A 12,621-nucleotide genomic window follows, 5' to 3' on the forward strand; every position below is an offset into this window, starting at 1 on the left:
TCTTTCATTCAGTCTTGTTCAGGAAAATAAGTTGTCAGCTGATTCATGTAATACCGACGTGCACTTATTTTCAGGTCTGATAGCCTATTTCCTTATGGACTCATTGTTGTAATGGAAATATCACAAAAATGATGTAAAATATTGTCCATGACAACAATGTTAAACTAGGCCCATGAGTGTCATACCTGGATGTATCTACATCGTATAATACTAATGTTCAAAATGCTTGCTCTGAAAAATCAGAGGAAAATGTAATTTTGAGATGTTTTTTTTTCAATTGTTATTTATTTATTTATTTATTTATTTATTTTTTCCCCTCATTTTCTCTTTTGTTGAATAGTATTCATGAATACCCAAAGTCTTAGGTTCACTCCCCACTGGTGTACACCTCCTTGAGTCTCAGGTTCACTTCCCACTGCTGCCTACTTGCCATAAAGTTGTCGGATACTGTCGGGTTTCATCGGGTTTCGGCGGGTTTCGTAAAAAAAGAAACACCCTCCTCCTCCCTGAGTCCCAGGTTCACTCCCTACTGCTGCCTACTTCCCATAACGTTGTCGGATTTTGTCGGGTTTCAACGGGTTTTGTAAAAGAAAAAAGAAAAAAAAGACCCCCCCCCTCCTTGACTTACCCTTTAAACAGCAGGGCAAATTCCACACTTACCCTTTAAAGAGCAGGGCAAATTCCACACTTACCCTTTAAAGAGCAGGGCAAATTCCACACTTACCCTTTAAAGAGCAGGGCAAATTCCACGCTTACCCTTTAAAGAGCAGGGCAAATTCCACACTTACCTTTAAAGAGCAGGGCAAATTCCACGCTTACCCTTTAAGGAGTAGGGCAAATTCCACACTTACCCTTTAAAGAGCAGGGCAAATTCCACAGCCTTGTTACAGAACTGAGTAGTGACCAGTGTTGTCTTCCTCACCCCTTTGACCACGGCCTGGGCCAGCACGGCGTTACAAAACACCGTGGCCTTCATGCCGGGTTTCGGGGATTTCCGGACCACGGGGAAAACGCCGCCAAACTTGCCACACTCCTCCGTCACCGCCAAGGAATGGAGAATCCGAGGTCCCAGCGATGGGCAGACTGGAAATAAACCATAAAACGATGTTAGGGATGGGCGAGGTGCCATCTTGATTCACCCGAGCAATTCCCTGACGATAAACACGGGAGAAATGTTTATATTAAACTACAATCTCTTCATCATCAATAGCGTTGAATGTGCGGCTATGTGGTCTAGTGGTATGCTCGACGCATAGTTGAGTCTTTGGAAACATTCTCTCACCCTACTCAGATGTAAAACGAGTACCTGGTCGTTAACAGCGTTGTTTCTGTCCGAAAAAATGTAATATTATCGCCTAACAGGAGTCATGTCAGGTCCTACATGTTAAGTGTTGCTGTTGGTCAGGGATTCGTTGTAAAGCGCTTTGAGCACGTTTAGTGCATATTGCGCTATATAAAATCTCAAGTAAGAATGATGGCCAGATGAGCTTTCTCATTCTCTCTGACTTGAAATGGCTGATCTTTTCCATAACAATGACTTCATGACGAAAAGTCATGACGTCACTTCCTCTTAACAACGCATAGTAACTGGTTCCCACCAATCGCCATGAATGGCGTCCGCCGATATTATCTCCACCACCACCCTTATGAAACAGGCCACTCCTCCCCCGACGTATCCAGGGGAAAACATCAGATCTGATGTTCCAAATGTGTATGTAGTAGTCAGTCCTTCAGGGCCATAGGCCAATGGAACCGGAGTTTATCTCGGTTTCTGTAGCGTGAAACGAACAAAAGCAATTGCTTGCTGCCCTTTGGATAGGACGCTAGTCTATCGCAAAATACGTTCGGCCAGATCTATCAGACCCAGCTACCCGATCACTGCCGGGTGGTCAGAAATTTAAGAAATCTCGACTGCACCCGGGTTCGATCTCGGTCCCTTTGATTGAGAAGCGAGTGCTCTACCAACTGAGCTAACGGGACGTCACAATACAAGTCTTAGTACCAGTATGTAAAGGTAACGAATGCTACAGTCCATGACAACAACTTCAAATCAAGCCCATCATAATAATATTTGCGTTCGGTGTTCAGACCTGCTAATATATGCACGTTGTTCCCGGTGATTTGATGACATTGTAAACACCTCCCGCCTCCCCCCCCCCTTTCTCTTTTCCTGACACGTCTAGCGGTTATTTCACCAAATGACCTTGACATCTATGTTTACATTTTTGAAAAAGTTCACTCCGTATAAAATTATAATTCTGATAAAATCTTCTTTCTTTACTATCTGTTTGATTTTCGTTGGTTTCATCGCACTGCCTAAACTGCTATACAAGTGTATCAAAAGAATTGAAATAGACAATCTATTACCAAACTATTTATTCTAATTTCTTATTGAATCCGTCGTCTCACCATAACAACTAGGCATACAACTTACTTCACGTATCATCTCACCATAACAACTAAACATACAACTTACTTCACATATCATCTCACCATAACAACTAAACATACAACTTACTTCACATATCATCTCACCATAACAACTAAACATACAACTTACTTCATGCACTCAAAGAAATTCCTCCATCAAAACCACAAAAACACCAACCTGTAAACTCAAACATCTTCAAATTGTCATTTGTCATCCCACACCTCACAGACCCCTCTCTCCCTCTAGTCTGTGTGGGTGTGTGGGTGTGTGGGTGTGTGTGTGTGTGTGTGCCACACACCTCACAGATCAGTCTCTCTCTAGCCTGTGTGGGTGTGTGTGTATGTGTATGTGTGTGTGTCCCACACCTCACAGATCCCTCTCTAGTCTGTGTGTGTGTGTGTGTGTACACCTCACAGATCCCTCTCTAGTCTCTCTCTGTGTGTGTGTGTGTGTGTGTGTCCCACACCTCACAGATCCCTCTCTAGTCTGTGTGTGTGTGTGTGTGTGTGTGTGTGTGTGTGTGTGCCCCACACAACCTAAGCATGTGTGATTACAACAGATTTAGACACATTCAAACGAAAACGATCCAAATACTTCAGCCCAAAAACCAACGTCTGCTGTCACAAAACACTTTATTCACATTCTTGCTAGAAATCTTCTTCTACCTTATAGATATAGTATGTGTTTGGATATGAAGCTCACAACATTGCCATCCGGAAATATAACGGACCAGCGCACAAAACTTTGTGTAACCTTGAACGTTTATAGTCTGGTTAATACAGTTTAGTGAGAATTACTCAAAAACAATAACAAAGACCCGAATGACGTCATCTTCATTCTATCTATACCGATAGGTCAACATGACCCGCAATTTGTCTACATATCACAAGTTTGAGACCGACAACAAGTTTGACATAAAATCGAGCAAGTTTGATGCTATTTATTTCATCAGTTTGGCTTCCTCTCGACGTACACCTATTTTCAGGTCTGATAACCCAATTCCTTATGGGCTCGTTGTTGTAATGAAAATCTAAAAAAATCACGCCAAATATTGTCTATTACAACAATGTTAAACTAGGCCCATAAGTCAATTCGGATGTCGGACCTGCGTATAAATACACGTCGGTTCATCTTAATTAGTCATTATATTCAATAACTGGATAGAGATTATAAAATATAAAAATAGGCCAAACTGAGATGATGATGATGATGATGATGATGATGATGATGATGATGATGGTGATGATTATGATGATGAAGACGACGACGACGACGATGATGATAGTGATGATGATGATGATGATGATGATGATGATGACAACGATAATATGAGTCTATGTGACGTTACTCACATAAGTTACCAGGTGGTGGTTTGGTGGGGGTGGTGGGAGTGGTGACCATAGAGCCACATGTCGTGGTGGCTCCACACTTACAGCCACTTAACAACTGTTTTGTCTCTGAAACATGGAACAAACAACAAACAATAGAAAAAACAATTTGTTAGCGTCCTATGGTCTATGGTTTATGGAGGTTGAAGTGGCCGAGTGGTTAAGGCATTGCACTGTGATCGGAAGGTCCCGGGTTCGAGCCCCGTTTCAGACACTTTCGTTTTTTTTCCTAGGGCAAGATTTTTAACCCCCCAATTTGCTCACATCGACAACATGGGTGATTTCTGTTGACATCAGACATCTTGTTTGATAAAATAGCTATATTCTTTCGTGGACTGCCTAGGGATGGGATCTTATGATGTCGTGGCCAAAGGGCAGAATTTAATATATATATAATATATATATATATATATATATATTATATATATATATCTTTCTCTCTCTCTCTATCGATATCTATCTCTCTCCATCTATCTCTCTCTCTCTCTCTCTCTCTCTCTCTCTCTCTCTCTCTTTCTCGTGTACTGATCATGTAGACAGTTGAGTGTATTCCCCTTAGTGTGCTTGTGTCTGGATGAATTTTTAGGTGATGTCAAACTAAGACCACTGATTGTGTATTCTTGGAATCTACACCTGTTACCTATTTCAACCAATTTATCTTTGTCTTACTTTTTCATTGGCGCTTTAACCGTAATTACAGAATTTATTGACCATCCCGTTTCATCTTATTAACCGCCCTGATATGACCTTAAAGTGTTGCAAGCGCCGTACAATTCTTAAAACCAAACAAACATGAAGATCACTCTGATATATCACCGTTTTGAATCCACGGGTTACAAATGTGCTCAAAGCTCTTGACAAAGGAATGACAAATGAGAAAACGATATTTCCAAAGTCTTACCATAATTATACTCTGTTTCCTCACAGCAGTCATTTCGTGAAGATGCCACATAGCAACAGTTGATATTGTCACGTGGTGTGTAGTTGTTGGTTATCGAGGTGGACACCGCCAGGGAGTTGTAGTAAAAGTTACTGGACAGTGACACAGGGAAATATCAAAACAAACATTGTCAGAGTTTTCATGAAAAGTAATTCTATGTAATCCTTACTTACTATTGTCTACTGGGAAAACTGCTTCAATGGGTAATTTTGCTTCAAATGGAAACTTTGCTTCAAGGGGTAATTTTGCTTCAAATGGAAACTTTGCTTCAAGGGGTAATTTTGCTTCAAATGGAAACTTTGCTTCAAGGGGTAATTTTGCTTCAAATGGAAACTTTGCTTCAAATGGAAACTTTGCTTCAATGGGTAATTTTGCTTCAAATGGAAACTTTGCTTCAAGGGGTAATTTTGCTTCAAATGGAAACTTTGCTTCAAATGGAAACTTTGCTTCAATGGGTAATTTTGCTTCAAATGGAAACTTTGCTTCAAGGGGTAATTTTGCTTCAAATGGAAACTTTGCTTCAAATGGGCAATTTTGCTTCAAATGGAAACTTTGCTTCAAGGGGCAATATTGCTTCAAATGGAAACTTTGCTTCAAGGGGTAATTTTGCTTCAAATGGAAACTTTGCTTCAAGGGGTAATTTTGCTTCAAATGGAAACTTTGCTTCAAGGGGTAATATTGCTTCAAATGGAAACTTTGCTTCAATGGGTAATTTTGCTTCAAATGGAAACTTTGCTTCAAGGGGTAATTTTGCTTCAAATGGAAACTTTGCTTCAAATGGAAACTTTGCTTCAATTGGTAATTTTGCTTCAAATGGAAACTTTGCTTCAAATGGGCAATTTTGCTTCAAATGGAAACTTTGCTTCAAGGTGTAATTTTGCTTCAAATGGAAACTTTGCTTTAAGGGGTAATTTTGCTTTCAGGTCATCAAAGAAAGGCCTCCCCACTTTTTTAGTCCTGTGCCATCACTTCCAATCCCCTCCATTTCTGTCGAGAACTAGAGAGCATTTATATAGCGCAATATCACCTAAATGTGCTCAATTTTCTTTACAAGGAGACCCAAGTCAACAGCAATATTTAACATATTGGACGAGACAGGACTCATGTTAATGTTAGGCGACATTGCAATTTCTGCGGACAGAGACAATGGTGTACTCATTTTACACCTGAGTCTTTTGAGAGAATACGAGTAGAGATCCTTTTCCAAGGACACAACTATGCGCCGCAAATTGAGCTAGGGCGAGGTGACTTGCCAAAGGCTACAAGGCGTAGAGGGTATTCGAACTCGGTACGTTTCGGGTACGAGGCAAAGACCGAACCGCTGAACCACGCCGCTCCATTACCCAGACATAATACTGTTTAGCGATGGTGGGTCACAACGACATTCGCTAAAGAGACGGACCCATCCAGTCAATTGTAATACAACTTTTTATTCAACGCGTTCAAATCATTATTCAACGATGACGTATTTACTTTAAAATGACAGGGTTTTCCAATGAGAGGCTGGAATAATACACGATTCTTACACTCTAGCATTTTGGAATTCCGGACGTGTTCCCAATCGGTGCACAGACTTCAAAAACATTCAAATAATAAATCTACTTCTTTGTAAAGAAACTAATTTTTAATTAAATTGTATAATCTGACGTCATAAATCATTATTGTAGATATATTACCATTACGAGTTACTTTTCAGGGAGAGGGGTGGAGTAATAATCTTTAACCCACCCCTCTCTCTAAATGGTAACGCGTAATGATATCGTGTTTACAATAATAATTTGTGACGTCAGTTTATACATCGTTAAATTTAACTAAAAATCAGATTCTTTAAAAAGTAATATTATTTGAATGTTTTTGGGATGTCTTTTATTCCAAGATGACGAAATAGGAATGGATTGAGGGGTAGAATAAATGGTTTCTTACACTCTTGCGTTTTGGAATTCAAACTTTGTTCCCAACGCGTACTCACAAGCCCGTGCAGCGGTTGGGAAAACGTCCGGAATTCCAAAAAACCAAGAGTGTAAGAATTGTGTATTATTACTTACTTAACTCTACAAGGAATAGCTTGGTAATATCTGTAGTCTCCGTGTGTGTAGTCGTAGTAAATCCCTGTCTGACCTTTGACCATCTGGATGAATAGAGTGTGCTGGACAAGGGAGATAAGCCAGTAAACTGTTTCCATGTTTGAAGCCGTCACAGAAATCGGTGGAACTGTGGCCAAGCTCTGGCAAAATCTAAAAAAATAGTTTAAATTTTCCCAGAAAACTCGTCCTTCAAATATCGATCGATTAAAATCGACGTGCACTAATTTCCAGGTCTGATAACCCAATTCCTTATGGCCTCATTTTGTAATGGAAATCTCAAAAAATGACACAAAATATTGTCCATGACAACGACGATGAATTAGGCCCTTAAGTAGGTTTGGATGTCAGACCTGTGATTAAAATGAAAATGACCCTTTGCCGCTGGTCTTGGGGGTTCCAGTCAGAGGCCAAGGGATGCCCAATACGCTCAACAACAGCGTGGCGAGGAATGATTAATTTGGAACTAAAAAGTCTCAGAATGTCGTGGGAGGTGGGATGGGGAGGGAGGGGGGGGGGCATGGCGAAGGTGGAAAAAAAATCCCTTTATTCATCCCATTGGGGAAATTTGCCTCTAGCGTCTATTCCAAGGGAAGACTGGAATGACCCAGGTGTCAGCCGCAGTGCTGTGCCGCAATTTGAACAAGATGAAAAGGACAACAGCAATTGCTTGCTATCCTTTGGATGGGATGCTAGTCTATCGCAAAGTACTTTCCACCAGTTCTAACAAACCAAGCTACCCAATCACTGCTGGGTGGACAGGCGGACTCAGAACAAAATCTCGACTGAACCCGGGCGGGATCGATCTCGGTCCCTTTGCTTGTAAAGCGAGTGCTCTACCAACTGAGCTATCGGGACCCCCATGTAATTAAATCGACTCTCATTCATTATGTCAAAAAACTCGTCGGTCGGAGTGAATCATTTATGGTGTGGTTAATACAGTTTAGTGAGAATAGCTCAGCCTTTTTTATGAGTAATTAGATTTCGTATTGTTTCTTGAACTTGAATGAAAATCCCTATTTTGTATCAAGTGGAGCTCATAATTTACTGTGATGGATTTAAGATTCAATTTCTTGTTATTTAATTATTGTGTGGCCATTTCAGCACAAACGTAACAACTTTTTGCTCATAAAAACGTCCTTAAAACGGAGGTATCGGCTGCTTTTCGATTGTCGCCTCGTTTCATGGTTCGAAATACAATGTTCGAAATCATCGGACACACGTGAGTTTATATCAAATGCGTTTTAAAAACAAATGGGATGAGAAAAAAGACGTTTTTACAAGAAATATTACAATTTTATACCTTTATACATTTATACCTACAACTTTATACCTTTATACATTTATACCTACAACTTTATACCTTTATACATTTATACCTACAACTTTATACCTTTATACATTTATACCTACAATTTTATACCTTTATACATTTATACCTACAACTTTATGCCTTTATACATTTATACCTACAACTTTATACCTTTATACATTTATACCTACAACTTTATACCTTTATACATTTATACCTACAATTTTATACCTTTATACATTTATACCTACAACTTTATGCCTTTATACATTTATACCTACAACTTTATACCTTTATACATTTATACCTACAACTTTATACCTTTATACATTTATACCTACAACTTTATACCTATAATAAATGACATACCTTATTATTTTGTGGCCCAGTTATTTCAAAATCCGTCCGTTTTTTCCGTGTTCGAAATCCTTTGTACTCTGGCCAGACGACGGTCTCGCGATAAGAACGATGAGAAATGTTTTAAATTAAAAAACAAAACAAAAACAGATTTTTACCCTATTTGTGTGCTAAAATTTATTTCCAACGAATTATGAAGATACTTTGGACTTGCAACGATTTATTTTGAATTTAAATGAATTTTTCTTTGAGGTTCCCATCAGGGAACACGTTCTAAAATAAAAATTTGGGAAAACCTTTTTTTTGTGTTCTAGTGACGATGAAAATTGCTTCTTTCTTTAAAAATAAAACATGTAACGTCATTTTTTACAGAAAGGAGCTGATTTGGAACACAGAATAAACTTTCACGTTCTTTTTTTGTTAATTCAATATCGTGACGTAGAAATAGTCAATGCCGTAACCAGGAATGGTGAGTTCGAACCAAGTATAAAAAATATCAAAACATTTTCTTGCTTTTGTAGATTTCTTGTAAGAATTCAAACTAGAAAGAAGTCTGACATTGGAAATAGAATAGATATGAGCCTCACGAGGACTAAAGGACACTTGAAAATCCTTAAAATTCTGTAGTCTGGCATCAACTTTCACTTTCAACGTTTTAACATCTTAGAGATGACGCTGAGGAACTTCTGCAATTGAAGCCAACATTAATATCGTAATTCTACGAATATGTTCATTCTCGTAGTCAGGTGTGTGTGTGTGTGTGTGTGTGTATGTGTGTATGTGTGTATGTGTGTGTGTGTGCGCGCGTGTGTGTGTGCACAGTATTCGGTGTCAATACGGGTAAAAGGCTTATTAAAATTGACTGAATGAATTCCCCTGGTTTGTTTTTGTCTTTTCCTCCAACAGAAATCCTGTCAAAGCAATGAGGAGTTGTAATCACATCGTGCAAACACACACTCTATTTGACACGGTATTGAGTTACCTCCCCTCGTAAGGGGAGAGGATTTACCATTTAACACGTTCACAACTCTGGCCAAACTAGGAAATTAAAAAAATATTTTGGCCAGAAAAGTCGTCCCTTCAAATATCGAAAATTTAACATCCGTATTTTTTTGTTTTGTTTTGTTGTTTTTTGTTCATAATACGGCCTATGAAATATTCAACCATAGTCATCCAATAGCCACACACAACACACGGTATCCTGTGGGCGTGGCTTATATGTCAACAAAAGGGAGACAACACGGATGATTCCTGTTGACATCACGACGGGATCTTGTGGTGAACAATATGCAAGTTGGTGGAAAACATACGTGCACACATTAACAGGTCTGATAGCCGAACACAAAAATGGGCTGTTTTAACATGGTTGTAATGGACAATATTCAACGTTGGTTTGAGAGTATTTCCATTACAATTTGGGTTGTCTGACCTGTATATTAATACACGTTGGTTTGAGAGTATATCCATTACGGCAATAAGTCCATTACAATTTGGGTTGTCAGACCTGTAAATAAGGTACACGTGGGAAAAAAAACCCAATATATTATGGGCCCATCGTTGTCTTGGGAAATGGTCTCTGGTTAAGGTAAAATGTCGTCCATAACAACGACGGTGACTCAAGTCCATAATGGCGTCCGGTGAAGAGACCTGATAATGTGTATACGTCGGGGTAAATGTATTTTATACCGTAGTGAATCTGATTCTAAAATTAGAATTCTAAGCTTAAATTATAAAAGTAAGGAGTCCCGATAGCTCAGTTGGTAGATCACTCGCTTCACACGTAAAGGTATGATGATGATGATGATGATGATGATGATGATGATGATGATGATGATGATGATGATGATGATGATGATGATGATGGTAATGATGATGATGATAATGATGATGATGATGATGATGATGGTAATGATGATGATGATAATGATGATGATGATGATGATGATGATGATGATGATGATGAGGATGATTATATTCTTCTTCTTCTTCTTCTTCTTCTTCTTCTTCTTCTTCTTCTTCTTCTTCTTCTTCTTCTTCTTCTTCTTCTTCTTCTTATTATTATTATTATTATTATTATTATTATTATTATTATTATTTATTATTAATGTTATTATTATTATTATTATTATTATTATTATTATTATTATTATTATTATTTATTATTATTATTATTATTATTATTATTATTATTATTATATTATTGTTGTTGTTGTTGTTGTTGTTGTCATTAGTATTATTAATATTAGCATTTTAATGATGGTGATAATTATGATGATAATAATCACGATAATAAAAGGAAAATCAGAAGATAAAAGACATGACAATATCATAGAATGAATCCTTACCTTTTAAGTCACTGTGAAATCCACACAAGGTCTAGATCATATGATAATGTTATACCAATTAAGATTCCATTCACAGCTAGATATTATATTATAAAACACACACACACTCAACCGTTTATCACACAGTGTGTATTATCTTGGGTTCATTTCTGGGGATTACACATTTAAATCACAAATAGCAAAATGATGGATTTTGTTGTTTGTTGTTGTCGTTGTTGCCCCCCCCCCCTTCTCTCTCTCTCTTTCTCTCTCTATCTCTTTCTCTCTCTATCTCTTTCTCTCTCTATCTCTTTCTCTCTCTCTATCTCTTTCTCTCTCTCTATCTCTTTCTCTCTCTCTATCTCTTTCTCTCTCTCTATCTCTTTCTCTTTCTATCTCTTTCTCTCTCTCTCTATCTCTTTCTCTCTCTATCTCTTTCTCTCTCTCTATCTCTTTCTCTCTCTATCTCTTTCTCTCTCTATCTCTTTCTCTCTTTATCTCTTTCTCTCTCTCTATCTCTTTCTCTCTCTCTCTATCTCTTTCTCTCTCTCTCTATCTCTTTCTCTCTCTATCTCTTTCTCTCTCTCTCTCTCTCTTTCTCTCTCTCTATCTCTTTCTCTCTCTCTATCTCTTTCTTTTCTCTCTCTATCTCTTTCTCTCTCTATCTCTTTTTTTCTCTCTCTATTCTTCTTTCTCTCTCTTTCTCTTTCTCTCTCTATCTCTTTCTCTCTTTATCTCTTTTCTCTCTTTTTATCTCTTTCCTCTCTAAACTCTTTCTCTCTCTCTATCTCTTCTCTCTCTCTATCTCTTTCTCTCTTTTCTATCTCTTTCTCTCTCTCTATCTCTTTCTCTTTCTATCTCTTTCTCTCTCTCACTATCTCTTTCTCTCTCTCTATCTCTTTCTCTCTCTATCTCTTTCTCTCTCTCTCTCTATCTTTCTCTCTCTCTCTCTCTCTCTCTCTCTCTCTTATATATATATAAATATATATATATTAAATATATACATATAAAATCTATTTTTCGTTATACCCTCAAACTATTGAAGCTTTGCTATTAGGTAAAATACTCACAACTTCCGCCAGCCGAAAATAACGTACCATCACACAAAACTACACGTCACCTTGACCTTTTATAGTGTAATTGATAGAATTTGGTGAGAACCAATCACCAAAATGGCTGTCTGAAAACAATAAGAAAAGAACTGACTGACGTTAATTTCATTCCTTCTACACGTTTACGATATTTGACTTAATGTATAATGGGTTTTTTTTTTCACTGAAGAAGATGTAACGTTTAGTGAAAATACTCAACATTGAAATCCTGTTGTAATCAAACTGTAGTTAATTTTCCTGTAGAATTGAGTAGGATTTACACGTAGCCAGTGTCTGTGGAAGACCCAGCAGTCCATTTCACTCTGACGTCAAATATTTATAGATCTGTCCTTCTATGGAAAAACTCATATTATTTAAAAATTTGGCCAGAAAACTCGTCCTTCAAATATCGATCGATTTCAATGACCCTCACCTTGGCGAAGTCTTCCTGAATCTCCCAGGTTTGAGACTTTTTTCCAAGGTGAGGGTCATTTAAATCGACCGATATTTGAAGGACGAGTTTTCTGGTCAAAATTTTAAGTACGTTTATATTCCCACGTCGGTATTGATAAATGTGATTGTGTTCTGTCGTGTTGTATGTGTGTTGACTTCCAATCCTTTTCCCAGATAAATAGTAAAAAATTATTAATTTAAAATTTGAAATTTTTTTAAAATTTTGGGGGGGTGGGGGGGGGGG

At 37.9% G+C, this 12,621-nt stretch overlaps 1 protein-coding gene and 1 long non-coding RNA gene across 10 annotated transcripts in view; one reads left to right on the top strand and one right to left on the bottom strand.

Annotated features, from left to right (window-relative positions):
- Positions 1–12,543, bottom strand: part of LOC144958604 (uncharacterized) — a 21,954-nt gene extending 9,411 nt beyond the window's left edge. The window contains exons 1-7 of one of the 8 annotated variants that reach the window (XM_078890690.1): positions 12,469–12,543; positions 11,904–12,277; positions 10,855–11,003; positions 6,805–6,993; positions 4,721–4,851; positions 3,784–3,888; positions 852–1,083 (exon numbers count right to left, since the gene is read on the bottom strand). In XM_078890690.1, the coding sequence (XP_078746816.1) occupies positions 852–1,083; positions 3,784–3,888; positions 4,721–4,851; positions 6,805–6,941 (605 nt within the window). In that variant the 5' untranslated portion in view covers positions 6,942–6,993; positions 10,855–11,003; positions 11,904–12,277; positions 12,469–12,543. Of the gene's footprint in view, positions 1–851; positions 1,084–3,783; positions 3,889–4,720; positions 4,852–6,804; positions 6,994–8,521; positions 9,703–10,854; positions 11,004–11,903; positions 12,278–12,357 lie in introns of those variants that run through there. The other 7 variants (XM_078890692.1, XM_078890696.1, XM_078890697.1 and 4 more) reach the window with 7 other exon arrangements.
- Positions 1–12,621, top strand: part of LOC144958606 (uncharacterized) — a 32,244-nt gene that overhangs the window by 2,302 nt on the left and 17,321 nt on the right. The window lies entirely within an intron of this gene.

The sequence above is a fragment of the Berghia stephanieae genome, chromosome 13 (genome assembly GCF_034508935.2).
Source record: "Berghia stephanieae isolate SIO BIC M18660-M18661 chromosome 13, UCSD_Bste_1.3, whole genome shotgun sequence".
NCBI classification, from domain to species: Eukaryota; Metazoa; Mollusca; class Gastropoda; order Nudibranchia; family Aeolidiidae; genus Berghia; species Berghia stephanieae.